The sequence below is a fragment of the Lethenteron reissneri genome, chromosome 59, assembly GCF_015708825.2.
Source record: "Lethenteron reissneri isolate LAM-NWPU_2019-01 chromosome 59, ASM1570882v1, whole genome shotgun sequence".
NCBI lineage: Eukaryota > Metazoa > Chordata > Hyperoartia > Petromyzontiformes > Petromyzontidae > Lethenteron > Lethenteron reissneri.
The window spans coordinates 5,082,815-5,101,798 of record NC_083837.1 but is presented as its reverse complement, the minus strand read 5'-3'; the positions used below and the strand labels follow the sequence as shown (position 1 = coordinate 5,101,798).

General features: G+C 44.1%; 1 protein-coding gene across 2 annotated transcripts in view; it reads left to right on the top strand.

The window, feature by feature from the left end:
* Nucleotides 1–18,984, top strand: part of LOC133357664 (copper-transporting ATPase 2-like) — a 53,285-nt gene that overhangs the window by 26,687 nt on the left and 7,614 nt on the right. For both annotated transcript variants that reach the window (XM_061575748.1, XM_061575747.1), the window contains exons 14-19: nt 570–764; nt 7,913–8,095; nt 9,711–9,912; nt 11,174–11,338; nt 16,057–16,199; nt 18,068–18,271. In XM_061575748.1, coding sequence (XP_061431732.1) covers nt 570–764; nt 7,913–8,095; nt 9,711–9,912; nt 11,174–11,338; nt 16,057–16,199; nt 18,068–18,271 — 1,092 coding nt within the window. The remainder of the gene's footprint in view (nt 1–569; nt 765–7,912; nt 8,096–9,710; nt 9,913–11,173; nt 11,339–16,056; nt 16,200–18,067; nt 18,272–18,984) is intronic.

The following is an 18,984-nucleotide window of genomic DNA, read 5'->3' as shown; positions in this document are numbered from 1 at the left end:
TTGCTGACAAGATCTACTCCAAGAAACACCATGTGGCTGATGGTTTTGTAAAAAAAAAAAACTTTTGTTTGGTTAACATTTTTTTGTACATAAAACACTTTCTATGTGGAAAGACATATTGGCAAGGAGGCATATTATCATACGCTTTTTAAAAGTTTTTTTAATATATTTGGGGCACCACTGTGGCGATGTTAACTACCTCGCCTGGTATACAGGAGGTCATGGGTTCGATCCCGACATTGACACCTGTACATTGGAGTTTGCATGTTCTCCCCATGGTCACGTGGATATTTCCTCAACATTTAGACTGAGCGTGCGTTTTTCCTCCACATTTAGAATCAACTTGCCTTTACATTATTTGGCTGCTATAAATTTCTACATGACGATGATGAGCCACTTCGTTGAGCTATCATTTGTGGCCAGGTCGTTTCTGAAAAAAAGCTTTCCAGCTCAGTGGGCCTTACCTGGTAGAGTAAAAAATAGCTTTGTAGTTTTAGTTTAATCGTTCATCCTGCCCCCCCCCCCCCCGTCCCCATCTGCCCACCCACCCGCGTGCTGTCCCACGGAAGGAGTACGATTCGAGGCTGTCGCACGGCGAGGTGGTCTGGCGCCTCGCCTTCCAGGCGGCCATCACGGTCCTGTGCATCGCGTGCCCCTGCTCGCTGGGCCTGGCCACCCCCACGGCCGTCATGGTCGGCACGGGGGTCGGAGCGCAGCTGGGCATCCTCATCAAAGGCGGCGAGCCCCTGGAGATGGCTCACAAGGTGGGCACGGTCACCCTCCGGGTTCTGCAGGCCCACGTTGGGCTCTTCGGTGGAGATTGGGTGCCACGGTGGCGAGATGTTAACTACCTCACCATTTGTGTTTAGTTTGTTGTCCTTCCCCCATACCTACGATGAGCACGGTTGGCTACGAATGGTGCGAATGAAGTTCAACATATGTATACGTATAACAGACTTAACACAAGAAGTAGTTCTAAAGAAATTCGTTTTCAATCTAGATTTGAAAGTACATGGCTCTAGTGCTACTTTTCTAATATCGGAAGGAAGAGCGTTCCAGACGGCCGCTGGAGCGCATCTGGCCCATGTTAGTTACATTTCGATTTAAAGCTTTCGTGACTGCAGGAATTCATCTTGTTGGTTTTTTCGGTAAAGTCACGTAGAAGGGAAGTAATAAAATAATAAAAATAAAAGCGTCAGACGCTGTCTCCCCGACAGACCTGGTCTTCACCTGAGGACGGCTGCTTGCGTTGTGGCCGAAACGTCCTGAGAATTATTTTATTATGTTTTATTATTTTATTACTTCCCTTCTACGTGACTTTACCGAAAGAACCAAGAACATGTTAGTTACGTTGTGTGATTTTTTTTTTATCTGTGTGAGCAATCTGGAGAACCTTGAAAAAACTCAGAACAGGGGGAGAACATAATCAACGATTGTTGGGTTTAGATCGCGTTTATTTATAAATGTGTCGTAACCCTCCACCACCCGACACGGCCAATCAGTAAAAATGTGTCACGTTGACAAAGACAAATAGTTCACTGCTTTAGCCCACCGGTGTGTTGAAGCAACAACATTTACAATTTGAGTACGACGTTTCGCTGGTAATTGCAACCAGCATCATCGGGCAATTCGCCAGAATGGTGAGGCTCTCCTGTGTCTCCCGTTCTTATATAGAGCAGCAGCAGGGTGACGTCATCATTAACTCATTAACTCATCAGGTGCAAAGATTCAAGGGGGGGGAGTGATTGTAATTATATACTAGATTAGTAATCAGGCTATTGTTACGATGCGAGTTGTAGATTAGTAATCATTTGGAATGTGTTTTATTGTGATTATGCTACATTAGTAATCAGTTAGTGGTTGTTTCCCTTATAAGTAATTGTAATGTATCTTATTTAATAATACGCTTCCAGGCCGCACTAAGCCTATAGCTGTCTGAGCGATTAAAGTTATTTCTGTTTCTCTCAATTTCAATCGATTCTCTAATTAGTCTTTGCCAGTAGTAACTAGTTTTACACAACACTTCCACGTTGTCAAAATCAATTGAGTGTCCCTGTTGGCATGCATGTTCTGCTACTGCCGACAGTTGTGTTTGTGATAGTTTAATATTTCTCTGGTGTTCTTTTAGTCTTACACTAACGTTACGCCCTGTCTGTCCAATATAGCATCTGCCACATACACAATTAATCCGATATACACCTTCTGTTGATAATTTAGGTAATTCGTCTTTAGTGCACGTTACTAGTTGTTGAATTTTGTGTACTGTACCAAATCTTACTGTAATGTTTTGCTTTTGCAAAACACGGGCTAATTTATCAGTCACTCCTGAGATAAATGGTATTTTTATTGTTTTAATAATCTGATCGCTTTCAGCAGTGTTGCTTTGCGATCGTGATTTGGCTTTTAGTGCTCTGTTAATTTGAGCATTATTGTAGCCATTCTGTCTTAGTGCTTCTTTAACATGTTTAATCTCTCTCACTAGACTTTCACCATCTGACACTGTTTTAGCCCGATGTATGAGCGTCTTGATAAGAGAGGATTTCTGAGCTGGGTGATGATGCGAATCTGCATTCAGATAGGCATCAGTGTGCGTTGGCTTTCTGTAAACGCTGTGTGTTATTTTACCGTTTGGGCCATGCCCAAGTAAAATATCCAGGAACGGGAGTGTGTTATTCACCTCCATTTCCATGGTGAACTGAATGGCCGGGTTTTGTGCATTGAGATGATTTAGAAAATCGTTAAGTGTATCTTTACCATGTGGCCAGACAACCAAAGTGTCATCCACATATCTAAACCAAAAGGATGGTTTTAATGTGCTCGAGGCAAGTGCTCTGGTTTCAAAGTTTTCCATGTACAAATTTGCTATAGCAGGAGATAAAGGAGAGCCCATTGCTGCTTCCCTCCCTTTGTTTAAAGAATTCGCCTCTCCATAAGAAGTAAGTGTTATTTAAACAATGGTCTGCGAGTTTCGGAATATCTTTTGGTAAACCTGTATTCTTTACCAGTGTATCAAGTAATTTAAGCGACTCGCTCACTGGAACCTTAGTGAATAGCGAAATCACATCAAAACTCACCAAAATATCATTAGGGTTAAGTTTAATATCTTTGATCATATTCACAAGATGTTCTGAATTTCTTATGAATGATGATGTCCTACCGATGTAAGGCTGAATTTGTTTAGTTACATATTTTGCTAATTTATAGGTGGCAGAGCCAATTGTACTGACTATAGGTCGTAAAGGGATGCCGACTTTATGGATCTTTGGTAGCCCATACAGTCTAGGTGGTTTTGAAGCCCTTGGCTTCATTAGGAATTGCTCATTTTTTGGGATTAATGAATTTGCAATGATTGCAGTAGTCTTACGTTCCAAAGTATTAGTTGGATCTCGTTTAATTTTAATGTAGGTACTTTCCTCTAATAAATCTTTAATTTTATTATCATAATCTGTTCGTGACATCACTACTGTAGTGCGGCCCTTGTCAGCTGCTAGGATTTGAATATCTTTGTTTAGACGAAGCTCTCTTAAGGCTTTTGCCTCGTTCGAGCTGATATTTACTTTAGGTACTTTACTATTCTCAATAATTTTGGCAACCTCGTGTCTAGTCATCTCTGCCTCATTATGTGGAAGGAGTCTTACTGCTGATTCTACCTCAGCAATTATCTCATCCACTGGAATTGTGCGTGGGGTAACGGCAAAGTTAAGGCCTTTAGAAAGGACAGAAATCATGTCAGTGGTTAAATCAGTGTTAGTCAAGTTCATTACGGTTTTGTTTTCAAATTGTTCGTTTTTAACCAAATTAAGGATTTGTTTATTGTAACTTACAATAAACAAATTCCCTATTGGTAAAAACGAACAATTTGAAAACAAAACCGTAATGAACTTGACTAACACTGATTTAACCACTGACATGATTTCTGTCCTTTCTAAAGGCCTTAACTTTGCCGTTACCCCACGCACAATTCCAGTGGATGAGATAATTGCTGAGGTAGAATCAGCAGTAAGACTCCTTCCACATAATGAGGCAGAGATGACTAGACACGAGGTTGCCAAAATTATTGAGAATAGTAAAGTACCTAAAGTAAATATCAGCTCGAACGAGGCAAAAGCCTTAAGAGAGCTTCGTCTAAACAAAGATATTCAAATCCTAGCAGCTGACAAGGGCCGCACTACAGTAGTGATGTCACGAGCCGATTATGATAATAAAATTAAAGATTTATTAGAGGAAAGTACCTACATTAAAATTAAACGAGATCCAACTAATACTTTGGAACGTAAGACTACTGCAATCATTGCAAATTCATTAATCCCAAAAAATGAGCAATTCCTAATGAAGCCAAGGGCTTCAAAACCACCTAGACTGTATGGGCTACCAAAGATCCATAAAGTCGGCATCCCTTTACGACCTATAGTCAGTACAATTGGCTCTGCCACCTATAAATTAGCAAAATATGTAACTAAACAAATTCAGCCTTACATCGGTAGGACATCATCATTCATAAGAAATTCAGAACATCTTGTGAATATGATCAAAGATATTAAACTTAACCCTAATGATATTTTGGTGAGTTTTGATGTGATTTCGCTATTCACTAAGGTTCCAGTGAGCGAGTCGCTTAAATTACTTGATACACTGGTAAAGAATACAGGTTTACCAAAAGATATTCCGAAACTCGCAGACCATTGTTTAAATAACACTTACTTCTTATGGAGAGGCGAATTCTTTAAACAAAGGGAGGGAGCAGCAATGGGCTCTCCTTTATCTCCTGCTATAGCAAATTTGTACATGGAAAACTTTGAAACCAGAGCACTTGCCTCGAGCACATTAAAACCATCCTTTTGGTTTAGATATGTGGATGACACTTTGGTTGTCTGGCCACATGGTAAAGATACACTTAACGATTTTCTAAATCATCTCAATGCACAAAACCCGGCCATTCAGTTCACCATGGAAATGGAGGTGAATAACACACTCCCGTTCCTGGATATTTTACTTGGGCATGGCCCAAACGGTAAAATAACACACAGCGTTTACAGAAAGCCAACGCACACTGATGCCTATCTGAATGCAGATTCGCATCATCACCCAGCTCAGAAATCCTCTCTTATCAAGACGCTCATACATCGGGCTAAAACAGTGTCAGATGGTGAAAGTCTAGTGAGAGAGATTAAACATGTTAAAGAAGCACTAAGACAGAATGGCTACAATAATGCTCAAATTAACAGAGCACTAAAAGCCAAATCACGATCGCAAAGCAACACTGCTGAAAGCGATCAGATTATTAAAACAATAAAAATACCATTTATCTCAGGAGTGACTGATAAATTAGCCCGTGTTTTGCAAAAGCAAAACATTACAGTAAGATTTGGTACAGTACACAAAATTCAACAACTAGTAACGTGCACTAAAGACGAATTACCTAAATTATCAACAGAAGGTGTATATCGGATTAATTGTGTATGTGGCAGATGCTATATTGGACAGACAGGGCGTAACGTTAGTGTAAGACTAAAAGAACACCAGAGAAATATTAAACTATCACAAACACAACTGTCGGCAGTAGCAGAACATGCATGCCAACAGGGACACTCAATTGATTTTGACAACGTGGAAGTGTTGTGTAAAACTAGTTACTACTGGCAAAGACTAATTAGAGAATCGATTGAAATTGAGAGAAACAGAAATAACTTTAATCGCTCAGACAGCTATAGGCTTAGTGCGGCCTGGAAGCGTATTATTAAATAAGATACATTACAATTACTTATAAGGGAAACAACCACTAACTGATTACTAATGTAGCATAATCACAATAAAACACATTCCAAATGATTACTAATCTACAACTCGCATCGTAACAATAGCCTGATTACTAATCTAGTATATAATTACAATCACTCCCCCCCTTGAATCTTTGCACCTGATGAGTTAATGAGTTAATGATGACGTCACCCTGCTGCTGCTCTATATAAGAACGGGAGACACAGGAGAGCCTCACCATTCTGGCGAATTGCCCGATGATGCTGGTTGCAATTACCAGCGAAACGTCGTACTCAAATTGTAAATGTTGTTGCTTCAACACACCGGTGGGCTAAAGCAGTGAACTATTTGTCTTTGTCAACGTGACACATTTTTACTGATTGGCCGTGTCGGGTGGTGGAGGGTTACGACACATTTATAAATAAACGCGATCTAAACCCAAAAATCGTTGATTATGAATAACATTGGTCGCGAAAGCCTACGTGTTAAACTGAGGGGGAGAACATTCAAAGCTCCGTACAAAAGTGGCCAAGTCAGCAATTGTGGTATCCCCCACTGTATTATTATACATCGTCAATGTACTCCAAGCGCTCGTGTTTCCTTCCACATTGCAAGCTCTGCTTCAGAAGGAATTGACGAAACCTCCCAGCAGATGATGCGCCGAGACTCGGCAGGGACTGTCGGGGATAAATAATTGACAATATTCTTCCTGGCTGCTGGCTTTTAGCATTAATGTATAATCACGGGGCCCTTGCCCCCATCCCCACATGCACTTAAATAAAAACCGTTAAACTATTTTTATGTTACCAGGCAAGGCCCACTGAGCTTTGTAGCTCTTTTTCAGAAGGTGACCTGCCCACAAATGATAGTTGAACGAAGTGGCTCATCATCATGTGGACATTTATAGCAGCCAAATATCACTACCACTCTGTAGAAGCGTAACACGTAAAGCACTTGACTTAAAGTTTTCGTGACTGCAGGAATTCATGTTCTTTGGGTCTTTCGGTAAAGTCACGTAGATAGGTTAAAAAAAAATAATGAAATATAATTTTAAAAACTACGACGTTTCGATCGCTAAACAAGCGTTCGTCATCAGGAAGAATGATGAACACTTGTGTTGCGTCTTCTTGGTTCTTTCGGTAAAGTCACGTAGAATGGAAATAACAAAATAATAAAAATAAAAATAAAACATAATATATTTATTTTTATTATTTTGTTATTTCCATTCTATGTGACTTGACCGAAAGAACCAAGAAGATGAATCCCTGCAGTCACGAAAGCTTTAAATCGAAACTTGTATTGCGATCGAAAAGTCGTTTTTTTATTCATTTTTGTAATGTTTTTGTTTTCTTTGAACCTATCTACACGACTTTACCGAAAGACCCAAAGAAAACGTGAAGCACTGTCTGGCGGACAAAACATTTGCCGGGGGGGGGGAGGGGGGGTAGTGATAAGTATCCTATTATTATTATTATAACGAGAGAGAGAGACGGTCAATTCGACAGTCCCATTGACCAGATGTGTGGATAAGCGTCGGTGTGGATTGAACGTTATAGCGTCGTTGGTGTCGGTCGTTCAGGTGGACACCCTGAGTGAGTGCCAGCGCGTGTTCACGCACCGCCAATTCGCGCGGTTGGCTACGTACGGTACGAGAGAATTCAACATACGTGTACGTACATACAGTAGATCATCGATTATCCGGTGGCTTGAGGGGGGGGGGGGAGGCGGTGCTGGATTTTCATAAATGCTGGATAATCACTAATCATTATTTAAAATAGGTTTATTTTTGCACATTCTTGCATAATGGATTTTTAGGTGTTGTGTATATGTCTGTTTAGTGTTTTAAATGCGTTTTGTTACGCGAGACCGGCATAAGTAAATATGCAAATCGAAATAAATAAATATCCTACTGTGACTAGTTACTGTATCGATCGCATCGTACTTACCACTCCAATCTCGAAGACGCTTGCATGGGGTGATGATCGCGGGGATATAGAATCGGGGCTGGTTATTCAGAGTCTGAATCCAACCCCATCGGCTTGCGAGGGAGGTGGTTCACCGGATCGGCACGGGACCGCCGGATAGTGTTGGAAGCCGGGACAATCGCCGCATGCCGGAATAATCGGCGATCGACTTGCCCGTTCACGCCCGTCAGGTGCGCACGGTGGTATTTGACAAGACGGGCACGATCACGCACGGCATCCCCAAGGTGATGCGCGTGTCCATCCTGGAGGAGCACATGAAGCTGCCCCTCCACACGTTCCTCGCGGTGGTGGGCACAGCGGAGGCGAGCAGCGAGCACCCGCTGGGCTCTGCCGTCGCCAAGTACTGTCGGCAGGTAATTATAGCGACTAAAAACTTTCGTGACTGCAGGAATTCATTTTCTTTGGTTGTTTCGGTATATTTCGATTTAAAGCTTTCGTGACTGCAGGGATTCATTTTCTTGCTTCTTTCGGTAAAGTCACGTAGAAGGGAAGTAATAAAATAATAAAAATAAAACACAATAAAATAATTCTCACGACGTTTCGGCCACAACGCAAGCAGCCGGGTCTGTCGCATCGACAGACCTGGTTTTCACCTGAGGGGACGGCTGCTTGCGTTGTGGCCGAAACGTCGTGAGAATTATTTTATTGTGTTTTATTTTTATTATTTTATTACTTCCCTTCTACGTGACTTTACCGAAAGAACCAAGAAGATGTTTCGGTATAGTCGCGGAGATAGAAAATAAAATACAAATTATCAAAAATATATACGTCAAAAAACTAAAACTCATTATGTTTCGATCGCAATAAACGCGGTCGACCGCTTGTTTTATTATTATGTTTTGTTTTTCCAAACATCTGGCTAGTTTATCAGTTACTCCCGCAATGTACGGTATTTTAATAGTTTTAACTACTTGGTCAGTTTCAACGCTCGTGTTATTTGATTTGGTTTTGGTGTTCAGTGCCCTGTGGATCTGTACATCATTGTAACCATTAAATTGCAGCGCTTCTTTAACATGTTTACTTTCACTTATCAGATTATCGAATTTGCATGTTCTGTTTACGTAACAACCCTTACTAAATTGGCTGTGTCGGGTGGTGGCGGGTTTTACAAAACATATATTTACACGATGTAACCCAAAAAACCTGTATTATGGATATATTGGTCGCGAAAGCCTACTGTGTCAATAGGCATTATTACCACCATCAAAGGTTAAACTAAAACTAAGCTATTCTTGGTTCTTTCGGTAAAGTCACGTAGAAGGGAAATAATAAAATAATAAAAATATAAAACAATAAATTCTCACGACGTTTCGACTGCAACACAAGCAATCATCATAATTTCACACCTGATGATGATTGCTTGTGTTGCAGTCGAAACGTCGTGATAATTTTATTGTTTTATATTTTTATTATTTTATTATTTCCCTTCTACGTGACTTTACCGAAAGAACCAAGAATATGAATCCCTGCAGTCACGAAAGCTTTAAATCGAAATTTAAAACTAAGCTCTTTTTTATTTTACCAGGTAAGTCCCATTGAGTTACACAGCTCTTTCAGAAGCAACCTTGCCATCACCAATGATAGCACAATGAGAAGTGGCTTATCACGTGGAAATGTAGAGCAGTCAAATACTCTATAAACAAGTGTCCATTCTAAATGTGAAGGGAAAAACTGGAGGACCCGAACAAAAATCCACGCGACCACAAGGAGAACATGCAAACTTGAAATACACAGCAGGCATTAGGGTCTGGGTCGAACCCACGATCTCCTGCATACCAGGCATTGTAGTTAACGTCTCGCCCAGGTGAGGGAGGACCCCTCTCGTGCAGAACATCAGCCCCACTCCTGAAGGCAGCAGCTGGGGGGGCAAGCTGTGTCGGGTGCAGGAGCCGCTCAGCGTGACGTGCCCTTACTCGATTCACACGTCGAAACTCTTTCCTCTCTGGCCGTGTCCGCGACTGTGTCCAGAACCTCGGCACCGAAAGCCTGGGATCGTGCGCCGACTTCCAGGCCATCCCTGGGTGCGGGATCAGCTGCCGCGTGTCCGACGTGGAGGCCGTACTGGCGTCGTCGAAACAGGGCCTCGCCGCCGCCAACTCCGTGGCAGCGGCGCTGCTGGTAGACATCGCCGACGGGAAACCCGCGGGCTCCCAGACCATCTCCAGCACCGGTGCGCATGTGTGTGTGTGTGTGTTACAAGGTTGCGTTCGTTACGCACGCACAAAGCGCTTTCCACAGATGAAGCACGGTGGTTTGCCGATTTCGTCAAGGAGCTTAAACCGTCATCGGCGAACGCCGGGCACCCTCGCAACAGCAGCGGCTTTTTTGGCTCTGCCATCGAACAAAGATGGTCACCGTATCGTGCGCTTTCAGATGCGCCTCTGTGGCTGTCTGGAATGCTCTTTCGATATCAGGAAGCCACTGTAGCTTTTCACTTTTAAATAATTTGGATTGAAAGCTCATTTCTTGATGACTGTTTTTTGTGTTTACTCTGTTGTCCTTCCCCCGCGGTTGCCTACGTACGGTGCGAAGGAAGATCAACATTTTAACACCGGTGTGTTTAAGAAAATTTTTTTTTGTAAATGTTGTGGATTCACTCTTCAACACACCGGTGGGCTATTGTAGTGAACTATTTTGTCTTTTGCAAACGTGACACTTTTTTGCTGATTTGCCGTGTCGGGTGGTGGAGGGTTGCGACACATTTATAAATAACACGATCTAACCCAAAAACCTTTATTATGAAGATCACCATATGTATACATATAATATACTAAACACAAAAAGTAGTCAGCGTTTGAGACTTGCTTCATACTGGCTGATTAAACATTCGAGAGTACCGTGTGTGTGCTCTGTAATTACAATGCTGATGGTTTTATAATAAGTACATGGCCATCGTGTTACCTTGCTTATTTCTCACGAGTGTTGGCGGTCCCTTTTTATATTGCCGGAGGCAGTGTGTGGGTTATTTCACGGGGAGCATTCAATAATTGACGCAGTCGCTGTTGGATGTCAGCAGGAAAGTCCAAAGGCTCTTTCAGGGGAGTCCTACATTGGGGTGTGTTTGGCCAACATCAATGACATTTTACGTTTTGAGTTTTGGGAGGAAAGGGAAATCCATGCAGAACAGGGGGAGAACATACAAACGCCACGCATAGCGGCACCCGAGTCGGGAATCGAACCCCGGGTCCATCTTGCTGTGAGGCACGATTGTTACCACCCGCACTCAGCGAGTAGCCTTCCCCTGCTGTGATCTGACGAAGGTGAGATGAAGGTTGCACCTGTGCGTGTGTGACACGTGTGTGACACGTGTGTATGGTGAACCTCTATCGCGCGCCGTACGCAGCCAACCGTGCTAATCGGAGGTGCGGGGGAGGAAAGCCACCTCGCGGCCGCGTCACCAAACTTTCCTTGTTTCATGTCCACGGGAACAGATGTGGGGGCTGGACCAGCAGCAACCTCGGGGCAAGAATACGCGGTTTTGATTGGAAACCGCGAGTGGATGAACCGGAATGCGCTGCTGGTGGCGGAGCCCGTCGACAAGGCCATGGCTGAGCACGAGGAGAAGGGCCAGACCGCCGTCTTGGTCGCCATCAACGGTAATCAAAGTCTTCGTGATAATGATTATTGGCAATTGTAAAGTGAAAAAAAATAGGAATCAAATAATGAATCAATTAAATCACGACGTTTCGGAGGCAACACAAGTCTCCGTCTTCGGATGGGACCGTCACAGCTAAATTTACTGTATCAAGTGTTGTAATTGTAAAGTGGCCCATTTTATCCGTAGGGCCATCCATTGCGCCACCACCGTGTAAGGAAAGCCAGGAAAATAAAGAGAAACCTGCAGGGTACACAGCCAGAACCAGTAGGGGGGTGGGGTGAGTGTAACGGGCAGTTTAAGGAGTTGATCCTCGTTGGAGAGTGTAAAGATAAATAAGTTCCTGCAAATATTGTGGGGCTAACCCATGTGGAGGCTCGTAGGCAAGCAAGCAGGATCTTGTAATCCACCCGATAATTGAAGAGTCGTCGGTGCAGAGACGAATGCGCGGGTGTGATGATGATGTGCTCGTGAAACGGTGCGCGCGTAATGACTCCAGCAGCTTCATTCCGAACGAGCTGGAGTCTACCCAGCACCTCGCTGTTAGCAGCTCCATCACGAGCCTCCGTTCTCTCTGCCGCATCTACCCATGCCCATTGGTGGAGCCAGAACTAAACTAAACCATTTCTTTATTTTACCAGGTAAGGCTGACTTAGTTACGTAGCTCTCTTTCAGAAGCGGCCTGGCCATAACAAATGGTAGCTCAGCGAAGTGGCTTGTCATCGTGTGGAAATATACAGCAGCCAAATATTCTTGGGTTTTTTCTGTAAAGTCAAGTAGGTAAAAAATTAAAACTAAAATTAATAATACTTGATACAGCTATCGTGCTGTGACGGTTCCACCTGAAGACGGAAGCTTGTGTTGCCTCCGAAACGTCGTGATTTTTATTTTACTTTTATTAATTTTAGTTTAAAATTTTTACCTACGTGACTTTACCGAAAAAACCCAAGAATATGAATCCTTGCAGTCACGAAAACTTCAAATCTAGCAACCAAATACTCTTAAAGCGTGATGTTGATTCTAAATGGGGAGGGAATAACAGAGGACCCGGAGGGAAAAAAAAAACACACGACCACAGGGAGAACCTGCAAACTCTGGGATCGAACCCAAGATCTCCTGTATACCAGGCGAGGTAGTTAACATCTCACCACTCCTACCACCATGGAACTCGGTGGTGGTGGTGGTGGTAGGGGAAATTTGAACCCGGACTGCCTTCATTCCGGAAGGAACCACGGACGAGTGTAGCGGCGGGTAGTCCATCTATGTAATGCCCAAGTGTCTGTCTGTCACGCTCTGGATCTCCCAAACGTTACGATTGTGTAACGGTCCGCGAATATGCGTAACAAATATATACATAATATTGATCTATTACTTTACATGATTTTCAATGGGTGTTCATGTCTGCCACACCCCACTCCCCTGCACTCAGGACTCAGTTGGTACTGTCGAGGTCTAATTTCTTCCCAGTTCTGTCCCTGCCCACTCTGGCTATTGATTTACACAAATACCATGAACTCCTCTCAATTATCCAATTGTCTGGGGCAATGGGTGGGAGGGTGGCCTGGATAAAACAAACACATGGAAGATGCAAAAAATGTGCAGATTATACACATTTATTGCTTGCATACGTTAACGTGCAGGGGGAGATTTACACTGCATCGTCTTTACGGACACATGTGCACCGGGTAGTGGCTGCCTAAAGTCCGGCACTACTGAGGCAGCAGCAGCGAGGGATGGTGGATTGCACAAAATGTTGCGAAACTCCCTTCCCACGGGCGTCGAGGTGTCCATGCGCTGGCACGCCAGGAGACGGTGGTTCCAGCAAGTTTCTAGAGGGTTGCCCCCTCACTTGCACCTGTGTTTTCTCGAAGTGCTCCGGTTTACTCCCACACATCAATATACTCGCTAATTGGCTGAAAACATATTGACATATGTATGAAGGGCTGCAGAGCTTGGGCGATTGTCGGATTATAATTAGTTACATGTGTCTTCTTGGTTCTTTCGGTAAAGTCACGTAGAATGGAATTAATAAAATAATAAAAATAAAACATAAGAAAATAATTCTCACAACGTTTCGGCCACAATGCAAGCAGCCGTCCTCAGGTGGAGAACAGGTCTGTCGAGTAGACAGAGTCTGAAATGACAGACCTGCTCTCCACCTGAGGACGGCTGCTTGCATTGTGGCCGAAACGTCGTGAGAATTATTTTCTTATGTTTTATTTTTATGATTTTATTATTTCCGTTCTACGTAACTTTACCGAAAGAACCAAGAAGATGAATCCCTGCAGTCACGAAAGCTTTAAATCGAAATAGTTACATGTGCTCGTGAAGGGGGGGATCCCTCAATCCGAATCCAGCGCCCCCTTTGGCGACCGCGTTCAAACGACCTCTTCCGTTGCCACGCCGACGTCTGTGCTGCCTTTCTGTATACTCCAATCAAGAGCCGCGATTTAAAGTCTCGTTAGATGGTTGTGCAGACCCCTTGACAAATGTTATTATACAATACGAGTCCAGACGACTAAGGGGAGAGAAGGGACCTAAGGCCAGATGGTGGGAGACTTGTCAGGACAGATCTTGAAGCTTGCCACGTTGGATCTGGCGGAGCGTAGAGAGTTGATTTGAAGCTTTCGTGACTGCAGGAATGCATACTCTTTGGTTCTTTCGGTAAAGTCACGTAGAAAGAAAATACATGTGTCTATGTTTTGTCTCTCTCGCAAATGTAGTTCTGCCTGATGACGACTGCTTGTGTTGCGATCGAAACGTCGTATTCGATTATTTAATTTATTTTCTTTGGCATTGGCCATTGATGACGTCTTTATCCTCGATTTCCAATAAATTATTTGGCGATGCTGCTGCTGCATTGGCAGTGGTGCACAAGCACAGATGATAAAATTAACCCGTAAAAACAAAGTTTTTCACTATAAATCCTTTATATGCGTGGCAAATAAATTACAGTACGTGTTCAATGGGCCACAACCCAGCCCACATTGGTCTTTGAAACGGGCGGCTAGAGTCCTCTCGTCCTCTGGCTTGAGATGGCTGCCACCTATGGGTCAGATGATTGCATTGCACCATTAAGCAATTGGTAATTAAATATAATTTATTTTTTCCTGAAAAGTGTAACATTTTTGAAATAAATTTTCACGAAAATTAATTGTCACGCACAACGAGTGGGTGACGTTTCAGTCAGTGGCCCTGTGCTACAAACAAGGTTCATTGCCCGAAATGACGCCTATTCATCCAGGGCGGCTGAAGCACGCTGTTAGGAATGTGCCTTTGTTGTGTAAACTCATTCCTAACAGCGTGCTTCAGCCGCACCGAACCTCACAAAAATAATATTCGGGGCCTACCTTGGCTCCTCCCACCCTCAACCAGTATATATACAAATACTGTTTCTTGGAATTTCTCTCACTTGATACAGCTATCGTGCTGTGACTGTTCCACCTGAAGACGGAAGCTTGTGTTGCCTCCGAAACGTCGTGATTTTTATTTTATTTGTATTTTACTTTTATTAATTTTAATTTTTTACCTACGTGACTTTACTGAAAAAACCTAAGAATATGAATCCTTGCAGTCACGAAAGCTTCAAATCTTGAACCATACTATCTGGTTCTTTCGGTAAAGTCACGTAGAAGGGAAATAATAAAATAAAATAAAAATAACTAAAATATAAAACAATAAAATTCTCACGACGTTTCCCGCCACTTTTTTAAAATTTTCTTGCTGTGGATTTCACACCTGACGATGATTGCTTGTGTTGCAGTCAAAACGTCGTGAGAATTGTATTGTTTTATATTTTTATTATTTTATTATTTCCCTTCTACGTGACTTTACCGAAAAAACCAGAGAGTATTAAATATTAACTTATAGAATAAACAATTACAATGTTTAATGCCACATCCGATTAGCACGGTTAGCTACGCACGGTGCAAAAGAAGTAGAAGATGCATAAAATGAATGAAATAATTCTATGATGTGCCCTGACTTTTGTCCCACCCTGAATGTTTCCCTTTAAGCCACACAGTGTTATCGACAGAACGTGTTTATTTTTCCGCTATCTAACCATAAAAAAAACGTTACTGCGGACGTGATTAGTTGCGTGTTTTACAGTCGCGAGTACAGGGTGCTTCAAAATAACGTTAACACTTCTATGGGACTATAGTTTCTAATGGATAACACACTGTAACATGATGACAAATGTATGTTTATTAGCTTCAAAAAGTCAGAGTCTCCACTTGTTCGCCGTCATTGTCAACAGGTTGCCTGTAATCTTCTCCAGGTGGTCTCCAGAGCCCGGGAGGCAGCGCATTTCCCGTGGCGTCGTTGCAAATTCTCCGAAGCGTTAACATTCATCTTCTTGGTTCTTTCGGTAAAGTCACGTAGAAGGGAAGTAATAAAATAAAAAAAATAAAACATAATAAAATAATTCTCACGACGTTTCGGCCACAACGCAAGCAACCGTCCTCAGGTGACGGCTGCTTGCGTTGTGGCCGAAACGTCGTGAGAATTATTTTATTATGTTTTATTTTTATTATTTTATTACTTTCCATTCTACGTGACCTTACCGAAAGAACCAAGAAGATGAATCCCTGCAGTCACGAAAGCTTTAAATCGAGCGTTAACCTTTTTTTGAAGCAACCCTGCATTTTAGTTGTTTGTTCAGAAACGGGGGCCCTGACATTTCGTCGGTGGCCGTGGCTCTGTGCTCTGCGTGCTCAGGCAAGCTGTGCGGCATGCTGGCCATCGCGGACACCGTGAAGCCGGAGGCCGCGCTCGCCGTTCGCACGCTCGCCGACATGGGCCTCCAGGTGGTGCTCATGACGGGCGACAACAGGAAGACGGCACAAGCGATCGCGGCCCAGGTCGCCAAAACCCCTCCCGACCCTCCGACCCACCCACACCGGTTCTAAACTAAACAATTTTTATGTAAACAGGTGAGACCCACTACGCTGTATAGCTGTTTTTTCAGAAGCGATTTGGCTATCACGAATGATAGCTCAACGAAGTGGCTTATCATCATGTAGGCATGAAGAGCACCCAAATACTCCAAAACGTATGACATTGATCCTAAATGTGTAGGGAAAAACCGTAGGACCCAGATACAAATCCACGCGACCGCAGGGAGAGAGACATGCAAACTCCAAATATACAGCAGGTGTCAGGGTCGGGATCAAACCCACGACCTCCTGCATACCAGGCGAGGTAGTTAACATCTCCTAGCCACCGTGATGATGATGAGAGAGAGACGCCAACTCCAAATATACAGCAGGCGTCCGGGTCGGGATCGAACCCACGACCTCCTGCATACCAGGCGAGGAAGTTAACATCTCTCCACAGTAGCGCCCATCATCAGCACACGCCTGCCCCCGCGCACATCCGACGAGAGCCCCTGAGTGGAAAGCTGCAAAGTTGCATACGAATGAATTACAACGTGGGATATTTTTACAACATTTTCCATTGTTCAAGTAAACCAGTGCAAGGCCCCTGGACCACTGGCGGCCCCTGGCGGCCTTTAGTGCAGCCCCTGGCGTGCGGCCTCCTCGACAATGCATAAATGTGAAAACGCCCCACCCATCATCATCGTGCTGCTGTCAAACCCAATGGTTTTAAATGTGTGGCGGCCCTCACACTAATGTATTATTGCCAAAAGTGCTCAAACCCCCCCCCCCTCTGAATGTGAGTGAAGAACACTGACATACACATTTATCCTGCGCTAATGTCATCAAAACAATAACCGAGAAATGACCATCAACGAAAGTGTTAGCGACAGGGATTCCCTCTCGACTGCCTCTACCCGGGAACTGTCGTGCAATCCCATCTTTGAGAATTTTGCTTCAGTGCTCACTGCCCTCCATAAAATTACTCGAATGCAAATACGAGCAGAATTATTTTCTCTCTCTCCACCGATAACACGTGTCGTGCGTGGTGTTCGTCCCATCTAAGCACCGTCCAGGCTCAGCTCCTCTTCCGAGATAAGATGAGATTGGCCACATTCCCGGTGAATTTGTCATAAGCAAGGCAGGGAGCTGGGCTGATGAATCAAAGGGTGGCAGGTGATGGCACGCAAGTGACTTTTGATGATGGAAAATAAAGCGTTTTTTTTTTTTGCAGTGCGATGTAAATTCACCAATCCCAGTAGTAATTATCATCATTGCGGCTGGTGTTCCCATAGGCTGCTAGCTTTTGGCCAAATCGCCTGGCACTTCAACTCGGTGACAATCGTAATACGTAGGTAGTCTCGCAGAAAGATTGTAGCTGATTTAAACTGGATGGTGGATCCCTTTCACAAGCGTTTGAATACAATTCACTAGCCACGTGTTTTGGTGTAGGCTGTGAATGGTAAACAAGCAGCTGTGCTGTGTGTGTGTGCAGGTGGGCATCAGGCGCGCGTGTGTGGACGTGCTGTGTGTGTGTAGGTAGGCAGTACTGTGGGGAGCAGTGGCACAGTGTTTGGCTCGCTGCGCTACGGACCCAACGACCTGAGTTCGAATCCCTCTCCTGACCAATAATAGTGGTGAATATCTGAACCAGTCCTGGGCCTCCCCTAAGTCGAGTACCTGGTGCGGTGTGTTAACATCGGTACTAAGGGAGACAAAGGCGGCCCGGCGTGGTGCTGGCCACCCACCCCCTCGTGTGTCATGCCAGCCTTCATAGGTGCGTGCTAACAGCACTTGCCCCAGGGGTCTGCTAAAGGCAATACGTTTGGGGGGTGGGATCTTTGTTTTTGTAGGTGGGCATCAGGCGCGTGTTTGCGGAGGTGCTGCCCTCGCACAAGGTGGCCAAGGTGGAGCAGCTGCAGGAGAGCGGACAGACGGTGGCGATGGTGGGCGACGGTGTCAACGACTCGCCGGCGCTTGCCCGCGCCGATGTGGGCATCGCGCTCGGCACCGGCACCGACGTTGCCATCGAGGCGGCGGACATCGTGCTCATCCGCGTGAGTCACAACGACAAACTAAACCATTTCTATTTAAAGCTTTCGTGACTGCAGGGTTTCATCTTCTTGCTTCTTTCGGTAAAGTCACGTAGAAGGGAAGTAATAAAATAATAAAAATAAAACATAATAAAATAATTCTCACAACGTTTGGGCCACAACGCAAGCAGCCGTCCTCAGGTGTGTCGGGGAGACAGCGTCTGGTCTTCACCTGAGGACGGCTGCTTGCGTTGTGGCCGAAACGTCGTGAGAATTATTTTATTATGTTTTATTTTTATTATTTTATTACTTTTCTTCTACGTGACTTTACCGAAAGAACCAAGAAGATGAAACTAAACCATTCAGTTTATTTTACCGGGTAAGGCCAGCTGAGCTATATAGCTCTTTCTTTCAGAAGCGACCTGGCCATCGCAAATGATAGCCCAACAACGGCAAGCGGCTTATCGTCACGTGGAAATGTGCAGTGGCCAAATAGTCTTGAACGCGTGACGTTGATTCTAAATGTGGAGGGAAAAACTGGAGAATCCGGAGAAAAATCCCCACGTGACCACGGGGAGAGAAAAACACGCAAACTGCACGTATACGAGCGTCAGGGTCGGGATCGAATCCACGACCTCCTGTATACCAGGCGAGGTAGTTAACATCTCACCACTGTTTGAGAGAGACACGCAAACTCCAAATATACAGCAGGCATCGTCAGGGTCGGAATCGAATCG